The sequence below is a fragment of the Acomys russatus genome, chromosome 20, assembly GCF_903995435.1.
Source record: "Acomys russatus chromosome 20, mAcoRus1.1, whole genome shotgun sequence".
In the NCBI taxonomy this organism is placed as follows: Eukaryota; Metazoa; Chordata; class Mammalia; order Rodentia; family Muridae; genus Acomys; species Acomys russatus.
The window spans coordinates 31361874-31383004 of NC_067156.1; the positions used below are offsets into that span (position 1 = coordinate 31361874).

General features: G+C 40.9%; 1 protein-coding gene across 2 annotated transcripts in view; it reads left to right on the forward strand.

The window, feature by feature from the left end:
• Stk32a (serine/threonine kinase 32A) overlaps nucleotides 1-21131 on the forward strand; it is a 109251-nt gene that overhangs the window by 36135 nt on the left and 51985 nt on the right. For both annotated transcript variants that reach the window (XM_051163632.1, XM_051163633.1), the window contains exon 5: nucleotides 17761-17934. In XM_051163632.1, the coding sequence (XP_051019589.1) occupies nucleotides 17761-17934 (174 nt within the window). The remainder of the gene's footprint in view (nucleotides 1-17760; nucleotides 17935-21131) is intronic.

Here is a 21131-nt window from a genome sequence, read left to right on the forward strand (position 1 = left end):
TGGGGAAGAAAGTAAAATCACTTTCCCAAGCTGCCATTAACCATTCATAGTCTCTTTGGGAGAAGTGAGGGCTCATAATGAAATATTGACAGGGCTTGTCCAGATAAACACAGCTGAAATGAACTCGTGGCTATAGCAGCTACATCTGGGTTGGAGAAGGTTTTTTGTTTGTTGGTTGGTTTGTTTGTTTTATTTTGTTTGTTTTTAACACATTTAACTGTCCTCTAGCTCTCCCATTCTTTTCACCTCTTCTTCTACAATGTCCCCTGAGCTTGGAGCTGGCGGTATAGAGAAATCTCCTTTATGGCTGCACATTCTGAAGTTCCTTATTCTCAGCATTTCAACCAGTTATAGTCTCAGCATTTGCTACTGCACAATGTAGTAAGAACCTTCTCTGATGAGGACCGAGAGAAGCAATAATATGTGGATATAAGTGAGTGTTTACAAGGCAGTCAGACTACCTGTCTCCTTAGCAAGACAACAGGAGTGTATTCCCTAGGGCCAGGGATTTCCCTAGTCACCAGATCTCGATCAGGCTTTATCGTACCTGGCGTAATTTCTCATGGGCAGAGCAGGCATGGAATCTAGTCAGAAAGCTCTTGGTTATCCCATTTATGCTACTATTGCTCCAGCGGGTCTATCCTACCAGGTGGCATGTTGTTGTAGCTCAGATTGTTTAAGCTGGGTAGGACAGCAAGTGACTTTTCTCCACAGCACCGGCTGGCACTACTGAAGCTAACCACCAGGGAGGAAGCTTCCAGATCGGATTCAGCTTGATTTTCCCACATCCTGAGAGCAAAGTGAGTGGGGACGTCAGCGATAGAGTCTTCAGATCAAGCTGTAGTGGGCACCCAGGACAATGGCAGTAGACTGTAGTTTTGGGTACCTATGGCACCTCCCTGATCAGCAACATATAAGGAAGAATCCTATACCTAGAACTCAAGAGTTTTGTTTAACAAGCTATGGCTTCTGGGAAGAGCTTTATCACCTTGTGTAGCATACCTTCACTAAAACTCAGTTTTTGAAGCTATTTTAAATAAGCTTATAAGATAGGTTTCCATATGGCTTTTGCATCCCCCACTCTGGTCTTGGTTATTCATCTACAAATCTTCTCTGCTATGCCTTTCTAATTTCTTCCCCACTCCTAGTACTGTCCTTTCTACCTTCATATTACTTGTGCCCCTTCCCATGACATCTTCTGCCCTACTCTCCACAGCTCCTGAACAGAAGCCCATTTATTCACTCCTTCTATCTGCAGTGCTTTCTCTAATAACAAGGTACAGTGGTTTCAAGTGAATTTTCACAAGAAATAAGCATGCCACAAAGCTTCTGAGTCTTAATAATGAGGAATCTGCCATGTTTAAGTCACATTTCCAGAAGACATGGTTACAATGAATCACTTGAGTTGTTTCAATGGATGAAAGGGGGTTACCCAGCCTATAGGCTCTTGCCACTATTTGTTAGCATTTTTCTTCTTTGTTCCATGTAAGTATAATATACTAAACATACCTGTCACAAACAGTCTAGTGTGGATGCTTGATTCCAAGGCATCATGGGAAATGTCTTTAATTCATTCTCTATTAGAGTAGATTTTCCATGCTTGTTCTGTAAATCAAACACAAGTTAATTAAATATTCCCCAATATATATATATATAACTCAGATTTATGTTCTGGTTTAACTATTAGATTTACTTTGACATCTGCAATGCTTTGGAGGCTGATTTCCTTAAGAAGCATTGTATAAGATATAAAACTGTGTTCTGTTTTACATACCCTGTTTTTCTAATATGCTTTCCTAACCTGTACTGCATTGAATAATCTTCTCAAGATGCACCTGGCCTCTAGTGTTGTACTCAGGAAACTTCACTTTCCAAGCTGAGAAAAGTAACCAAATTTCTCCTAAACACTGTTTGCTTTGATGTTAAGAAGTATAAATGTATAGATATGTGTGTGTGTGCTTGTATCTCTCTCATGCGTGTGCATATGTGTGTGTATACATATATATGCTTGAATTTTTTTCTGTTTATTGCCACTAATTTGAAAAACAGGAAAAAATCCTACAAACAAATGAAACTTCTTAAAAAGCCTTAGCCCCTTGACACAACCATATGTAGTATGTTGGTATGTGCTTTCCAGCAAAATATTTGTATGTAGATTTATGAGTTTTGTCATGAATTAGCCCCATTCCTTCCTTCATCAGTGTGTGTATCTACTGAGCATTAGAACCAAGCCACAATTCAGGCTGCCATATAAATATTTTTTGAATCTTAGATAAACAGCCAATACTTTTAGCCTATGTCTCAAATGCCACACAGACATAGTTTTAAATTATTCATTATTGAATTTATATTTTAGCTGGCCATAGAGTACTCTTGTTTATTAGATCTGGCAATCCTAATTGCAAAAAGGACTCACAGTGAGAGGGTAGAGTGATGAGCAAAAACAGATGGAGCTCTTATCTGCACACTATTACTATGGATGGGAAAACACTGATGTCAATCAAATGGCACTTGAAATATAAACTGTAAGGAAGGTCCGGAAGGACTTAGTAGAACGCTCTGCATGTGGGTACCTGTGTTACAGGGAAAGAAGTTCACTGCACAGGACAGATGTCAGAGAGGAAAAACAATTGAATTAACATTCAACCTTGCCAGCCTTCTGGTCCTGGCCCCAGTCAGGAAGAATATTCAGATATAGGACACGTTGTCAAGTAAAAGCTGCCAGACAGGGCTGGCATTCAGGAAAAGTAAATACAATCTTCCTGAGTCCCTCCCTGAGGGCTCCTAACCAAGCCCTGGCAACCCATAGTGAGAAAACAAATAGACCCACAGTAGCTTCCCCAGGTGCCTTTTGTTAATTGAGATTAAGCTTGCAGCTGCAAGGCACTCTGGGGCCTCTCTCCCTGCTTGCTTGGGTCCCTGGGCCCTGGGAACAGGAAGGGCTCAGCACACGTGGTTTTAATAAATTAGAGGACCAAGTCACCTGTTGTAAGTGGGAAAGACCACCTGCCTGTACCTGGAGCTTGACAAGAGGTCCTTCCAGACAGCTGAACACACAGCCCTACCAACGGGGGGCTGGAAACTTCTCCCATGATCTTCACTCAATTTGTGCAGTCACAGGCTTAGAACTCGGTACCTGCCACAAAGACCCTCTGAATGACGTCCTATCACTTTTGGTTTGACATATGTTAGAGTCTTTATTTAATCCTAACAAACTCAGTTGAGAGAGATTGGTAGTTTTATTCTACACCCGAAGAAACTGTAAGGTTACACCCCCAAGAGTTATACAGAGCATCTGTGAGAGTCTGGGCTCACATCTGATAACCTGACCTCAAGTCTGCCTTCCTGCTATCTGCTACCATCCCCTGCAGAGATCTCCCTTGCGAATATGTGACCCCTGCAGAGATCTTCCTTGCAAATATGTGAGGCAGCAGAATCAGTTGTGCTTATTTATTTTCCACACTCACATGAAAATAACTTGACAGGCAGGTATGCTTGCATGCTTCCTCTGGCTCCTTCAACTCTTCTAACAGTGCCTAGCACTCATCTAGTGATCAATAAATACCTGTTCAGTGAGTGAATGAATAAATAAGTTAGCAGTAGGATCAGGTTATTGGCTCCTGGTTGATTGACCGTGCCCCTACCACATCAATACAACTTTTGCGTTCTCCCAAATGTACTCTTTTACAATCACACCCACTCCAATTCCTAGCTGGCCCATAAGGTCTGAGGAACCTGAGTTTTAATTCCTGCTCTGCCATTTGGTTAACTATGAATTAGACCAGTTACCCCAGGTGTATCACTTGGTTTCCCTGGACATAACTGAGAATAACAGCAATATTGATCTAGATAGCTATAGATAATCAAAGCATGCATATAAGATACTACACAAAGTAGTTGTTTGGTAAGTCACGTCTTTAAACAACTGAATGAAGCTCCTCATGGAAGTGCAGTGACCCACTGTCCCTGTCACCAGATATTTTATTCCCCATGATATTATAGACTAGGGCGGCATTTCTTCTGGTTTGGGAGGACTTCTTTGAAGCTGTTTGAAATAGTAGAGTCAGCCACCCAAAATTTTCCACCCAGCTCTTGATAACTGGGGCTAGTCCTCTCTCCTGATGGCTTCACAGCAGTGAAGAGACGGGGTGTTGTCACAGGGCAGTGGAAGGATTCCCAACAGCAAGAAAGGATACTTACTCTTCATAAGAGACACTTCTCCAGCCGCTGCCTGTGTCATGTTTTCTATGGTCTCATTGGCCACCATGTATCATGAGGCCATGGTCAGATTGAGCTAGAGATGCGGGTTCTACTTGGATGAGGGTCATGGCAAAGTCAGACTCTCAGAGGAAGCACTATGGTTGTTTTAGAAACAGTCCACCGCAGTACATGAAATATTCTTAAGTAGATCAAGAAAAGGGTAGACATTCTTACTCCTGCTAGAAATGGGATCTCCAAGACCTAACCAAGTGCCCCTCACTGTGAGTGTGTCAAAAAAGGGTTTGTCTTCGCAGTAACCCTCCTTTGAGGAGTCTGTACCCACACTCAGATGTTTTATTGTCTGTGATTCTTCTAAGAAGCCTACACCCATGCTCTCAAGTGCACCTGACCCTCTTCTGAGTACCTCTCTTTCTCTGAGCCCTTGTGTGTAAGCCTATAATAAAAGATTCCAAACCCCAATTCTTGACATAATTGTTCTTGGGCATGCCTCTGGTGTACACGGATAAGACAGAAGGGCAGTCCCTGAAGAACTCCGCAGAGACGCAGCATTGCTGTGTGGCCTGTGTAAGGTAATTGCACCATATGTAGTTGATGACTGGCTGTCTCATGAACTGATGGGTTAGTCTCATGGACCTGCTGGGTCTTCATAATATGCCCATCAACTCCACGGTTTCTCATCCTATTAGGAAATTTCCATTATAGAAAACAACACAGAGAGAGTAAAAACACACAGCTCAAAGGAAACTCACCAGGCCTATGAGATAAACTTAGATGAAGAAATAGAGTTGAAGAGCAGGGACAAAGGCAATTCCGGGAATCCAGGTACAGGGACTTATGTGCAAACTCTTGAGGCTGTCTGGCCCAGATGAGTCAGCGCTGATCGATTTCCTAACCTTGTGTCAACCACTCAAGATTCAAAGTCCTAGGGAAAAGTCTAATTGGCTCTGCTCAGAAAAAACAACAACAACAACAACAAAAAAAAAACCCAAACAAACAACAAAAAAAAAAACCAGGCCTGCCCCTTGGCTAAAAGACATGACTCCTGGCTTGTTGGCCTGAGCAACAGTGGATGACAGTGTCACTCCCAGAGATGGGGAGATCCGAGGAGGCGAAGATTCAATTTAGGGCCTCTGCTCAGGGATCTAAAATGCAATTGTTGCATAGGGAGTAGATCCAGGTACTCTGGAGAGGCTCGGACTCCAGGGACTAGGCAGACAGAAGGCGAATGTGCGGAGAGCATTGGCTGGTGGCTGCCTTTCAGGGACTGGAAGGGAGGGCCCTCGGAAGGAGTGCAGGAGGAACATAAGGCCTGAAGATCAAAGGCTGCGAGTGCTCCAGGGTTCTCACAAAAGTGGGTGTTTGAGGAAACTGAATGGAGAACGAACCACACACAGCACAACATACCACACCACACCACAGCACAACACAGCTCCATTTGCTGTCTTCTCAGTCACTACACATGTGTGGGTGGTGCCTCCACTCAGCTCTGTGGATTAATTCACTCCCCTGGAATACATGCACTCTGTGGCTTCATGCTTCATTTGCAGCTGTGTATTTTCGGCATGGTGTTGGCTGTAATCGGATCTTTTCAATTTTATATACATTTTATAATAGTCTTTTAATTTGTATCCTAAAACTACTGGTATTAATTTGAGGTACTATTGAATTCATAGATTAATTCAAGGAGAATTTAGGATATATTAAAATAGTAAAATTTTAATTTATTATATATATATTTAATTTAGAGAGCCCTTGATTTTCTCCCTTTGTTTCTGTTTTTAATGTAGGCCCTGATGTGGAGGGCTATTTTGTCTGTTTTTAAGATTTAGTCTTGAATATTTGCTGTATTTGATATTGCTGTTTTTTAATTAGTGTCTTCTAGTAGTCTGTTGCTTGCATGTTAGAATAAAATTGATATTGGTGTTATTTTCATTGATCTTCCTGAACTTCCTCAGCAACTTCCCAATAGGTTTTTCAATATTTACAACCATTACAGATAATGGTGGTTTCATGTCTACCTCTCTGGTCTCCGTCCTTTGTTCCTGTGCAGTGAGAGCAAAGCTGAACACAAACTGTGATTCTGGGCAAGCTGGTCTTTCCTGAGTTCCTAGAAATAGTTTTTTAATATTGTAAGATGTCACGTGATATAGGCTATCTATAGACATAGTTGGGATAAGAAAATGTTCTTTTGGTTGTAGATTGTATTATTTTTTAATGAATGATTTTTACAGGCTATGAAGTAATTTCTTTTTAATTTGGGCTCATTTCTACTTCATAGTAAAATAAACTGATTTGCAAATCACAAAACAACCCTGAATCCCCAAAATAGACTGTTTGGTCACATTCTATTCTCCTTAAACATTTCTATAAAACCACTGGTCACTATAAGAGCCATTGACTTGCTAGATTTTTATATTTTTTACCTTACTTTGTATATTATCTTATTTATGCATTTGTGTTTTATTTGGTATACATTATGAGATATGTATAAATTGGGGTGAATGCCAAAGATGAAAGGCAGAGGAAAGAACTGACAATGGAGGGCAGAAGGAATATGACTGACAAGTGGAATCCTGCAGGGTATAAGTGGGCTATCCCCTAAGTGGAAGATGCAGGTGAATGGGCTAGCCTTAGGTTGAAGGTGCAGGTGAATGGGCTAGCCTTAGGTTGAAGGTGCAGGTGAATGGGCTAGCCTTAGGTTGAAGGTGCAGGTGAATGGGCTAGCCTTAGGTTGAAGGTGCAGGTGAAAGCACCAGCTCGAGATAGAAATGAAGATGCTTCTTCCACTGTGCTAAGAGAGAACTCAGAATGTTAAGAGTATGTGAGGGAGGCAGCAGGTTTGATGGTGGGCATATAAGGAAGCAATGTTCCCGGTATTGTCTCTGTTTACCCTATGAAAACATAAACTGGGAGTGAAGGGTATAGAAATTTTAAGGAGAGAAACTAATAAATGAAAATGTAAAAATGTAAAGTTAGAATAGTATTTTCTAAGTATCCACTTAAACTTCATGTTTATAAATTTAAAGTGAATCAATCAGATCTTTTTGTTTTTCTACATAGGTTGCACATAGAAAATATTAGTCTTATAGGTTTTTTTTTTTAAGTTTTAAGACATATCAGACTGGAGTTTAATCATGAAGGAGTCTCATAGACCCAAGAAAATGCTTGCTGAGAGTGGTGGTATAGACCTGCCACCATAGCACATGGAAGGCTTAGGTAAGAGGATTAAGAATTGGAGGAAAGCCTGGACTACCTAGTATGACTTCATCTCAAAAAAGAAAAAAAAGGGATGTAGATTCTTAGGAGAAACTTAAAAATATCTATGTAGAAAGTAATACAATCTCATATAGTATATGGAAGATAATACAGCCTCATATAGTGTATGGAAAGTGGTGCATTCTCGTACATCTTCATGTCAGTTACTTGGTGGTGTGTGTGAAGCTTTTGTTCCTTTAGAGAAATAGGCAAATACCAGGCAGTGGTGGTGCAGGCATTTAATCCTAGCACTTGGAGGCAGAGGTAGGTGGATCTGTGAGTTCAAGGCCAGCCTGGACTACAGAGCAAGTTCCAGGACGACCAGGGCTACACAGAGAAACCCTGTCTCAAAACTCCAGAGAGAAAAAGACATGGATAGATAGATAGATAGCTAGATAGCTAGCTAGATAGATAGATAGATAGATAGATAGATAGATAGATAGGGATAGGCACACCAGGTCAGATCCACAAAGCCAGCATTACAGCCCATCTGTATCCGAACTTCCACTCTTCGTACCCTCTTACGCTTTCAATGTCAACTTACATTTCATTTTAACATTATGTACGGAAGGTATTTAGTTAACAGTCTTTCAACATCAATAAAACAAAATGCTTAAAAATAAAGGCAATCAAGGGACTAACTACAAGTGTAGACATCATTTAGCATGATAAATAAATTTTAGTGGAACAAAACCACTAGTTGTTCTTTAAAATATCCAAGTCTTTTCTCTTTCTGCTTCCCTGGAAGAGCTTGGATGTCAGGTGTCAGAGACAACACAGCCCTGCTAGCTTAGGGCACCAGGCTCCTCCTTGGTCCAGTTTGACTGTAGTCACTACTGTGTTGAACGGCGATTGGGCGCACTGAACACGGAGCATCAGGGAGAAGGACCGGGCATGAAGGGCGTAGTAAATACCCTTGTAGTGGTTCTGGGAAAGCCTCTCTTCCCTTTGCTCAGGAATTCTTGGAGTTGTACACTTTGTTCAGTAAGGAAACAAATTGTCTTTTTAGCCAGAGCGACAGAGGGATGGGCAGTCCTGCTGTGCCAAATGAACAGTGTGTCCCTACTCAGGAATGACGAGTCAGAACCTCTGACTCAACACCTCCAGAACCCTGCTCATGCCAGCAAGGCATTCCCGTGCCTTCCCAGCCACAGGTGGCCATTTTCTATCCCATCAAGGACCCAGACTCACCAAGGTGGACTGGTCTCTGCAGTGATCTGTGATTGTCACGGATCCCTGAAATTATCTATTTCTAACGCTTGGTTTCCCCCGCTAAGCCCTTTGGGTAATGTTCTGATTTAACTGCTCCTCATTAACATCTGAGCATGTGTCTTGACTTTTCCGTTTATACGGGGAACAAGATGGTGTTATTCCCCTTTGCCTGTTTACTGGCTGTTGTTTTCCCTAAGGGAACCATCTCAGGAGATCCAGTACAAAATAATAGTTGCCAAATTTCCCCCTGGGGAGACTTCACAAACATCTCTGAGCCAGTACGGTGAGCTGACAGATCACCAAATGCAGAGAGTTCTGTCTAGAGCAAGGTCAGCGCTTTGAACCATCAGCTATGACATAGGACATGGGGAAGATGAGCCGCAGCCTGTTCCATGATTAAAAAGAGAAAGAAACTACAAATCATGTTTTTCACTGTGACAATCATACATATGTATGTGTTTTAGTTTATGGCCCAAATGACATTTTTTGAGGTTTTAATGATACCTATAATTTATTTTAGAGCCCTCTGTTAGTTTCTGTCATATTTCTTGTACAATTTTCTAACCACGTATTTGTGTAAATATTATTTTTTTAAAGGTTGCTTTCAAGAGATGAAACCCTACATTGTTTGGGTCACTGCTTTAACTGCAATACATTGTTCAGGGATATAGATTTGCAATAAATATCTGTATAATATCATCGAAAACCAAGTACTCATCATGCACCAGGCTATATGCTAGGGGGTCATGGTGGGTACAGAGCAGAAGGCAAAGGATCTTCAAAAGCTTCACTCAACTGAGGAGTTCAAGCTAAATGGATACATTATGGAAATACAACATGATTCAGAACAGCATCCCCTGCTAAGCTGCTGAAATGTTCTTTCTCAGGCAGGTGTCTGAGAGCTGTGGAATTGCACAGGTGGGAAATACAAAGGTTATCCAGGAGAGACTAAAGCAAAGCTGAGATAAACTCAGAAAAGGCTTTTAGCTCTCTGAAATGTATATGAAAATTGTTCTTTCAAAATGGGAAGTTTGACTATATAGTAGTTTTCTTGATTCCATTCTGACTAAAAGGACTGTTTACCTGCCGACTCACCAAGTTTATAACTTTCAGTTATATGGCTCTTCAGTTACCCACATGAGAGTGGATATTGTCATTTGGTCACTTGGCTTTAATGAGGGCACAGACCCTAGAAGACAAATTTGATAATATCTGACATAATATGTGCACTCTTGCCCTCTGCTACAGTGAGTCCCAATACTAGTGAACCTGCTCCTAGCCGTGTACGATAATGCTAGGCCAGCCAGAATATAAGAAGGCATGTGCACCACGAATGTACTATTGTTTTACCTGGGTATCCAATAGTAAAAGCTTGAGAACAGCTTGTGTGTTCTTCTATGGAGAATGGTTTGAGCAAACAGGTGACAGACAGACATTATAACACTTCACAGCCGAGAAAAGGAATGACAGGTACCTCTTTGTGCTGTGCTTTCCATCTTGTACTATTAAGTGGGAGAAAAGTCACCAGACTTTAGTTAAGTCTATAGCCTTTACCCAGTCCCTATAAAAATCCTATGTGGTCTAAGAAAGCAGGAATCCAAGCCAAGTGGTGTTGGAACACAAGTTCAGTCCCAACATCGAGGACGCAGAGGCAGGCAGATCTCTGTGCATTTGAGGCCACCCTGGTTTACAAAGTGAGTTCCAGAACAGCCAGGACACTTTCACAGAGAAACCCTGCCTCAAAGAATGAAAAAAGAACCAAAGGAAAGAAGGAAGGAGGTAGGGAGGGAGGGAGGGAGGGAGGGAGGGAGGGAGAGAAAAAGAGAGGGAGGAAGGAAGGGAGGGAGGGAGAAAGAGGAAAAAGAAAACAGGAATCAATAAACTGTTCTTGAAATTCACAAAGAGTTGGGTGTGGTGGTACACACTTTTAATTTTTTAATTTTTAGTTTTTTGAGACTATAATATTACACCATTTCTTCCTTCTCCCTCCTTCCAAACCCCAGTATGTACCCCATGCCTTGCTCTCTTTCAGATCTATAGCCTCTTTGTTTTTTGTTTTGTTTTGTTTTAATTGCTGGTGTGTATGTGTGTGTGTGTGTGTGTGTGTGTGTGTGTGTGTGTGTGTGTATTGCGGTTTACTTCTAAATGCATAAATCCAGCCTGCCCAGTTCATATTATGAAACCTTTCATCCAACAGAGACAATTGCAGAAAACCACAACTAATCAAAATGGAGAGTTGTGGAGCCCAGTCCCAAATGATCCATCTGTAACACAACCCCTGCGCCTAAGGCTCAGCAACGACTGAAGAGGACAGGGTAGAGAGACCATAAGAGCCAGAGAAACAAAGGGTTTGCTTGAGATTATGGTTCCTAGAAATGCCAGAAGCTATATCCATGAGGTCTCACCTACATGGCTGCCTAGCACCTACTGAATAAAGAGGATGCCAACTGGCATCCTAATGTGGAAGGAAGTAAATTTGTAGTCCCAGCAATCAATAAGTGAAGCAGGTGGATACGTGTGAGTCTGGCCAAGTTGGCCTGTAAAACGATCTCTAGGTAGCCTAGACTACATACTGGAACCTTCACTCAAAAAAAAATTTTTTTTCATGTAGAAATTCAAGGAACGTGAGAATTTTTTTTTTTTTAAATTCAAGGACAAACTGAAATAGTCTTATACTTTCCCATCTCAAAATTTACTTCAAAGCCTGTGAATCAAGACAGAATAGCAGGCATTAAAAGACAGACAGAGACAACTATGGAGAACCTTAAGGTAAACCCTCACACTGTTTACTGCCTTCTCGCCAAAGCATCAGGATAACCTGGTACTGAAAAATGAGACCACAGTCCACCTTCTATCACGTGTAAAAGCTATCTCAAATGGATGATATACATAAACGTGAGCTATATCTAGGAGCTTTTACAAAAATATAGTAGTTCTCCAAGCTCATACATTACAGCTAAACAGATCTAAATAGAATGTGTGCTAAAATATTTTTTCTTTTTTAAAAATATTTTATTAATTTATTCCTATTACATCTCAATTGTTATCCCATCCTTTGTATCCTCCCATTCCTCCCTCCCTCCCATTTTCCCCTTACTCCCCTCCCCTATGACTGTGACTGAGGGGGACTTCCTCCCCCTGTATATGCTCATAGGGTATCAAGTCTCTTCTTGGTAGCCTGCTATCCTTCCTCTGAGTGCCACCGGGCCTCCCCATCCAGGGGAGTTCCTGTGAAAGTCAGCAGAATGTGTGCTAAAATATTTTAAAAGACACATTGGACACTATCAATTAAAAAAAAAAGTTCTTCAAAGTTGTGATCAAGAAGTGAAATGGTGCCACATAAAATGAGAGAAAATAAAGACGATTTATAAACCATATACCTGGTAAGAGTCTTACAAATACAGTCTACAGAAAATACTCACATCTCAAAAATTAAAAGAGGAAAAAGCCTATTTTACAAAGAATCTTAATGAAAGGTTTTCTCCAAAATTACAAGTATCCAATAGGTACTTGAGAAGGTGTACAAAATGAGTAAATGTTAGGAAATTTCAAATTTAAAAAAAACACAGTGGGACACCACTTCCTGTGCCTTGGCAAGACTACTGTTTTTAAGGCAATGAATGCTGGAAAGGATGTGCAAATTCATCAAAGATGCGAAACTCTTACTTATAATATGCACACTGTACCCGGTTTGTGGCAAGAGCTACTGACTACTCTATTGTGCTTAACCATTTGGACATAACCTAATAACAAACAATAAGAGTAAAAGTAGCCTGCAGAGTTTTCAGTGATGCTTTGATAAGTGGCGATGCTGCCATCCTGACAGCATCATGTATGTGTGTCTGATGGGATAGAGCTATCACATGTTTATATGACTGCCATTACACACCAACATCTTCAGCAATGGATAAAGAAGTTTCTTTCATATGAGCCAGGCATGGTAGTGCAAGCTTGTAATCCCAGCACTCGGGGAGGCAGAGGCAGGTGGATCTGTGTGGTTTCAAGGCCATCCTGGTCCTCAGAGGGAGTCTTGGATGACCAAGGCTACACAGAGAAACCTTGCCTCAACAACAACAACAAAAAGAAAGTTAATATGTGTTTATTGTAGATTACAATTGAGTCTGCATATGTACTTATATCTTCATGTGTGTATGAGAGGCTGAAAAAAGGAAGGAGAGGGAGAGGGGAGAGGAAGGGAGGAAGTGAAGAAGGGAGGGAGGGAGGAAGAGAGAGAGAGAGGAAGGGAGGGAGGGAGGGAGGGAGAGGGAAAGAGAAAACCCTATTAAGGACCACATTGGTCTGGAATAGGAACTTTACAATATGGCTAGCAATATGTTTTTATATCATAAAAGTATCAAAGCCTATTAGATCACATTAATATACGTGTTGTTGCTTGATCATGTCTTCCTGGTTCAAGAGTGGACGTTACAAAGAAAATAGCAACAGAAATGATCACATCCAACCCATGAGTTCATTAGGACACTTTTTTAAAAAAAACGTGTAGGTTGCTTTTGGAAAAATATTAGGAAACAAATCATTTTGAAAACCACTGCTAAAGGAGAGTTCACTTTTAAACACTTGTTTTAATCTTTCCTATATGAACTGCATCTCATAGTAACTAAATAGTTTATTAGACAGTTTTTCCTTATTAAAGTATTCCATTTAAACTTGAAGGAGAAGTGACAAGAGTTCAGTTTTACCACTCTGGAAGAACTTTAGGCCCCAGGCAATGGATAGCAGCACAATGTAGATCTATTAACTACACACGTGTTTATTGAAGTGCATAGACTCAATAATGAAGTAGCTTTGCATAGCCCCAAATAAACAATCCATCTGACTTGAATTTCATTGAGAGAATGGAATGTGTGGCCTGAGTAGAGAATTCCCATTGCAGGTGGGCTGAGCCCATCACTTTGGCTAAAGGACCACCCCTAGGAAAGCAGGCCCCTCTGATGCCATGCTGAAGAGGAAGGTGGCACAGTGAGGTAGGTTTTAATGAGACACTGTACCCACCCTTTCCAGAGTCCTCACTTCCAGTGCAGAGCCTTACAGACCTCAGCCAGGCAGGAAATTTAAGTCTGCCACTTTTATGAATTATTCAGAAAAACATGTCTTCTCTTTTGTTCCTTTCTAAGCAGTTTTTCTTTAACACTCGAGGCTTCTTGCTGAGATTTGAGCTTTCTTACAGTTTCTCCCACCCTGCCATGTGGCTGTTAGACTATGTGTCTGACCATCACCCAGTTTACACAGTATGACTTTTTCCTTCTCTCCCTGTTATCCTCTTCTGGGCAGCAGGAGACATTTAACTCTTTCTGCCTGGAAGATTTTCCTTAAAAGTACAATAAATTTGTTATTATGCTTTAATTTGACTCTATTTTTTAAATGTCTTGTAAGTGAGATTAAGAACCCAGTTTGCTCTATGTCACTTAAGGGGCAGACAAAGATGTTATTTAATTTAGTAATATTTAAAGCAACACTGTCTTAAAATGTTGATTTATATTGTGACAAACTGCATGCTAAAAATATTTGAACCACGAACAATCAATAGAATGGTCACATATTTTGTAAAACATGTCTGTGCTCATATTTGCTGCTATCCTGATAAATGTTTAAGGGAAAATTTTCTTGACAACTGTGTAACAAGATAATCTGAGAACCAAATAAACTTTGATCTTATCTAAGAAAGAGAGAGAGAGAGAGAGAGAGAGAGAGAGAGAGAGAGAGAGAGAGAGAGAGAGAGAGAGAGAGAGAGAGAGAGAGAGAGAGAGAGAGATTACCCATATATGTCACTGGGCTTTTTACTTGATAGCCTATGTTATCTTTAAAAAGCATTTTTTCTCTAACAAGTGACTCTCCTTCTACATATGTATATGATGTATATATTTATGTCTGCATATATATTTAGGAAGTTTCTACAGTTTTCCATATGACTTTTTCCAAAGGTCTTTTGTGTTATTTATCCCTCTCCAAACTCTCTCCATTATGCTGACCTCTCAGGGTTGTATAAAAATTCTTTTTTAAAAAATTAATATTTGTATAATATAGAAATATGGACATTGAATTTGTATTTGGTGAATTAATACAGATCAAAATTTCTACAGTTCAAAGTCTGACACTGTTAGGTTTTTTCCCCCCACTCAGGCAAACAATATTGGCTACAAGTAAAATAAAATAAGGTATTTTTCTCATTAATTATTTGCATTTCACATCAAGTAAATTATAAAATAAAAACTATACTTAAACAATACTTATAAATCCCATAATTTAGACAAAGTAAGTTTCCAGCAGAAAATTTCATGCATGTATCAGCATTTTTTTATTTCCTTTTTATTTTGTATCTGTTGTATCTTTTAAAATATATCTATTCTATGTACACTGTGCATACACCTACATGCACATGCATACATTTCATTTTGGCATGTGTGTATGTGTGTGTGTGTATGTGTGTGTGTGTGTGTGTGTGTGTATGTGTACTGTGCTGGTTAGGGTTTTGTATATTTGACATGAACTAAAGCCATCTGGGAAGGGAGTTTATAAATTGCCTCTAACAGATTGACCTGTGAGAGTATTGATGAATTAGTGAATTTCACATCATCAGGGCTAGACTTGTTAATTTAGCACAGCTGGCTAAGAACTACACCATGCTATGACATAGAAATGCAGGCTTCGTAAACCCATCAACGACAAGTTGTTGAGTTACAAAAAAAAAAAAAAAAAAGGTCTTTTTATTTTGAAAAATCAAATTTTATTAAGAACCTGAACATTCTGTGTATCACTAAATTGTTATGCCTGCATATTTTTTAATTAAAAAATTTCAGAAAGTAAAATGCTTATCTTTTCTCTCTGAGAGTGAAGAAACAGAAGTTGGATTCAGAGCTGATGAGCTGAGGAAGGGAGGTGACTGTAAGAGTCAGGGTTTATTTCACAGCTTACTAAATTTGTATTTTTGCCGGCCAGGGGAGCATGTTGCCTCTTGCCTCGGCCTCTCTTCTCTTTGATTAATAATCCCCTGCATGTTGGAACGCTATTGTTAACTTGTCACAACTGGCACGTGTATCAGTTTGTTCTTTGGATAAAAATTGCTTAACTCAAGCCTCAGTAACAGTGTTTGCTTGTCCAGGCTGAATTTAGTATAAGGAATATTTACATTTAGAGTTTAGCTCAATAATAGGAGCAGACCTTCCTGGTGTGTCAGCGGGTTTCTAACCTATACCTAAGAGGGCAGTCAACAGTAGTGTGTAACACGCGTCTGTTCCACAGGCTAACTTACTATTCTTTTCTATTTATTGTCTATTATTGGCACTGTTTTCCCCCTTTTTTGGTACCCACTCCCCATTCTCACCATCCTTCCATTTGCAACTCAGGTTGTGAACAAGCATGCTTTCTGTTCCGCTTCTGAGAACAGCATGAGGTACAGCAGACCCGGGTGTGATTACATATTAACTATCTCAGGGTGGCTCACTAAGGAGTTCCAGAAAACAGTAATATAATTGTGTTTGGTGCAGTTGGAAGGATTTCAAATGAATGCATCTGGACCCAGCAGTTTTCTTGGTGCCTATTAAACCTGAAGCAGAGCTAGCCAGCCAGTCTCCCCACTGAGGTAAAGAACATAATCCCTAAAAGATGATAAGTATGTGTATCTCAAACGTTTAAAAAGCACTCTCTATACAAGGGATGGGATAAACATTGAGATGTAACAAGAATAAATTAATAAAAAAAAAGGAAAAAAATAAAATAAAAAGCACTCCCTGAATTTTGTCTTAATTTCCCTAAGAGCTCGATTTCTGACATCTTCTCTGTGACTCTGAAATTTTGTTTATTGAACCAGTGAACATCAGGAACTGTCAGCATTGCCAAGCACCTCCCTCAGATTAATAAAGCTTTGTTGATATTCTCACTCCTTATTGTTATAGACTCCCCCTCCCCCTTAGTACTTGCCCCATCAATGGTGTTCTACAGTTACTCCTGAGCAGAGAGGTCATTTCAGAGAATTACATGCTTCCTTGGGTCCTGCTTACAGGCGCTTCCTTCTTTCATGTAAATGAAACTTCAAATTTTGATTTCAGCGACATGAGGAAAACAGAAACACATCAAAGCAGTATTGATGTAGATGACTTTGTCGTGACAAGAAATCACACTGGAGCTGTGAACACTACAAAACAAATCCCCACAGGAGACGAGCATCTTTATCAAGGCACTACACATGTAAACACATCCCGCATCTTTGCTGGAGGCTCTGTATATACAACAGGGGCCCACGCGGAGCTGTCTGTGTCTTGCTTTGTCTTTGCAGTCCTCGGCTCCATGCTCCTTCAAATGAAGAGCTGGTGTCTGGTTCTGCAGTTGGCATCACATCTGTCAGGGACTCCCAATGTCTACAGATTTGTGACTACATTCCTGTCATAGAATCGGCCCGTGCATTCACCCCATCATACCTGTGGTTCCAACAGTCTAAACTGTACCCCGTGCATGGAGTTCTCTCTTTTGTCTGTACTTAAGAATGTGATAATGGTCTCTTAACTTTTCATGTTGTCCCTGTGGAACCCTTGGCTGTGTCATTTGTTAGGATTTTACTTTGTGACGCTCACTTGAACTTCACCATTCCCTAATTAGATCATTAGGAATGGGAGCATGACAGTGGTTTCGTAGGGTTTGTATGTGTGTGTGTGTGTGCGTGTGCGTGTGCGTGTGTGTGTGTGTGTGTGTGTGTGTGTGTGTGTGTGTTTTGCATGTGTATGTCCACATGTGCATGAAACAGCACCCTCTCATGTAGGTGCACAGAGAGGCCAGTGCTGACTTCCAGGTGTCTTTCCCAATTGCTTCTCTACAGCTTATCTTAACAAACTTGATTCTTCTAATTTGTCTAGATGGGCTGGCCAGAGAGGCCCCCTGACCCTGGATCTGGCTATGTCTGGTCCCTAACACAGGGGGTTTCTCATACTAGCCACCATGTCACATGTTTTATCTGGGTGCCGGGGATCCGACCTCAGGTCCTGGTGCTCACATTGCAAGCACTTGGCCATCTGGAGCCATCTCTCCAGCCCTGATCTCTATTTCCTTATGTTGTTCTAGGTATTCCTTCCAAGATGAGGAAGACATGTTCATGGTGGTGGACCTGCTGCTTGGTGGGGACCTGCGCTACCATCTGCAGCAGAACGTCCACTTCCAGGAGGACACAGTGAAGCTCTTCATCTGTGAACTGGCCTTGGCCCTGGACTACCTGCAGAGCCAGCGCATCATCCACAGGTCAGTTGAGCCCAAGGAGATAATGGGTTAGAAAGGAAGCCACAACTTACTGCATTGAACAAACCTTTGCTCCTCAAGGTGTCCAATGTTCCTTTAGTTGTCACAGCAGCCTTTTGAGGTTGCCCACATGAATGGTTTGTATGTAGAGTTTGATTTGCCCAAGGTGAGGAAAATGACAAGACTGAAAATCGCTACTAATGCCTCTTGGTAGTTGGTTAATAACGATGCATATATAAAGAGAAGGGATGGTGACGGGCAAGAACTTGAATATTAAATCATTTCAAATAGAAAGAGAAACACACAGAGGGCAAGATAAGAAAGAAAGTCCCCAGAGGTGAAAGCTTGGTTTAATGTCTTCCTGTCACGTGAGGCTCTCACATGTTCACTGCTAACAGGGACAACAAAAAAGGAGTCTCCTGCACTCAACACATTTGTTTTGAGAAAACAAATAAGGAGTTATAAAGGGATATGTCAGAACAGGGTGCATTACGATTGTGAAGATATTACTAGCTTTAACGATGGCCTCAGCACATCTCATTTATCGCTAAAACGTTATCTCTAAAACAGCCTGTGATAAAGGATGAGAGAAGACTGTTAGACTGTTACTAACAGTAATATAAAATTAACACCTAGGTTTATTAGTAACCCAAATCACTACTAAATCCACCACTTTCACTGAGGTTTCCTTTGTGCTGGGCACTGGGAGGCACTTTATTACTATTTTAAATCCTGAAACATCAATGAAGACCTCACATTTGACTATGGTGTCCCCATTGCCCTGAAGAAGAAAGCAGGCCAAAGATTTGTTAGCAGTTGGCACTTCTAGGCTCTAACACGGATTCTCCTCAGCCCCAAATGAGAGGGAACCTCGTTATATGGACTGCATTAATTATACATGCAGATTACATGCATCAATGACACATTATTAGATATGAAGCCACGTGGAAAACCTCACTGCTGTCCTCTCTAATCTTTGAAGAACTGACTGAGGTTTTAACACAGTTGTGACTCACTCGGCATTGACTGGATTGACGGAGAGAATCTTTGGATGCTGTGTTTCTCTGGCACGTTTCTGGCTCAGCTCTGAGCCTGTGAACAAACATGTACCATCCCAGTTTGTAGGCACTGTGAACCAAGCCTCTTTTTCTGCTCTGGTTTTAAGTGGGTTGACTTAAGGAACTGTTTAATTTTCCATCTTTGGAGCATCTACTTCTATCGGAAATGTGCTTCTTGCATAATAGTTAAAACGGAAAGCTGACCAGTTAATCACCCAGGACTTCAGAAGGGAGTGCGCACACCTGGTGTTTTGTGGGTAATTGGAGATCTTGTTTTGATGACCAGGTTTTCTGACTCATGGCAGCTCTTTCTGGGAAAAGCTTTATTCTGAGAGGAATTCAGGAGGGAAATTCACCCCATCCCGGAAGGAGCTCACTCCTAGTTCATGACTGTGGTTCTGTCTTTCTGTCCCTCCCTCGTCACTATCCTCATCAAATTTGGGTCACTTAAGTCATGTAGCACATGGTGGATGAACTTCCTGTCCCAGCTTTTTACAGTCCTGCGGTGTTTAGTTCTTGTCCACTTTCAGCATCAGTACAATGAGGGCACTATAATCAAATGGGGAGTCCTTGTGGACACTTCAGCATTTAAGACAGTAATATGCATAAAGTGCCTCCCAGTGTCCAGCACAAAAGCCTCAGTGAAAGTTGGGGATCTGATGGTGATTCAAAATGATCTTAAATAATCTTTGTGTGTGGGTGGGGTGGTCAGGGAACTCCTCTCACATAAAATGAAATGAAATGAATGAAAGCCAACCATGACATTCTGGGGGAAAGGTGAAAATTCCAAATGCAGCATTGAAACCAACTGAGACGCCACTCTTTTGGGGTCAAAGAAGAATTCAAGTGTGTTTCTGTTGCCTCTGGGCCCCAGTCACCTCCTGTGCCTTGTACCTTATAAGCTATCAGAGTATTCTGCACTTCTGAGAAGCTCTGACACTTTTTGATATCCAATTGCTTGGTTCATTTGTGTCCTCTACTCTGGGAGTGAAGCCATGCCTGCTTAGCCTCCCCTTGCCTTGCCGTTATTTTGGAAAAAATGAAGTAACAGATGGTAGCTGAGCCATGTAGATGACTTACTGGAAGAAGGCAATAACTTCAAATTTAAAATATGGCGCAGTGGAGCTGGAGAGTACCTCTGTAGGTAAGAACACTTAGCAGAGACCTGGAGATCGAGTCCCAGAACCCAAGTCAGGAATCTCACAGACACTTAGCTCCACGGATGCCTGATACCACTGGCCTTCAAAAACCACTACGTGCATGCATGTGCATGCACATGCGCGCGCGCACACACACAGAGACAGAGACAGAGACAGAGATAGAGGAGATATGCACATACACATGATTAAGAAAATAAATCATATATATGCACATTAAAGCCAAATATGTTAACATCTCATGGCCTCTACATTGAGTAACATAATTTATCAGTAGAACTGTGTGCTTCTGAGAGCTAAATAGGCTGTTATTAACAATAATAATATTGGACCTGGCTGTCTACACAAGACCTGGACAGATGGCACCAATTGACCTGCTAGCATGGAGGGAAGGAATCTCATGGAGCCTCAACCACTAGGAAATGCTGAGAGCAGGAGAAACAGTCCTCCTCCAGAGAAGAGCCCCCTCCCCCAGTTGGTTATCCAGTACCAAGTGGTCAGCCTAGAAATCATACACATAGCAGTAACATCATACAAACCGAACAGGCTGTACCTATATATTTGGAACTATATACATACAAAAGTTGATATATATGTAACAACAGTTAAAGAAAATGCAGCCAAGAATTGGAGAATACATTTGGATATATAAGAAAGGTTGGAGTGAGAAAAGGGAAGGAAATAATATAATTACAGTGTTATTTCAAAAAACAAATAATTATGGTGAGACAATAGTCCAAACTCTTATATGTTCTGGTAAATTAAAGACATATCACCAGTATTAAGGTTCTTTTATCACAGTGGGCCAGTAGACACTTTAATTGTCCAATAACTAAGACTTTTTACTATTAAAATGCCAAACCCCAATTCAATGTGTTATCACCTTAAAATGGTGTCAAATGGCTTTAAAAACTGGTGCGCTAAGGAGTATTTCTCTGTCTAAGGAATTTAGATGAGAGTAATAGTGTTGTTCTGAAACTGTGGT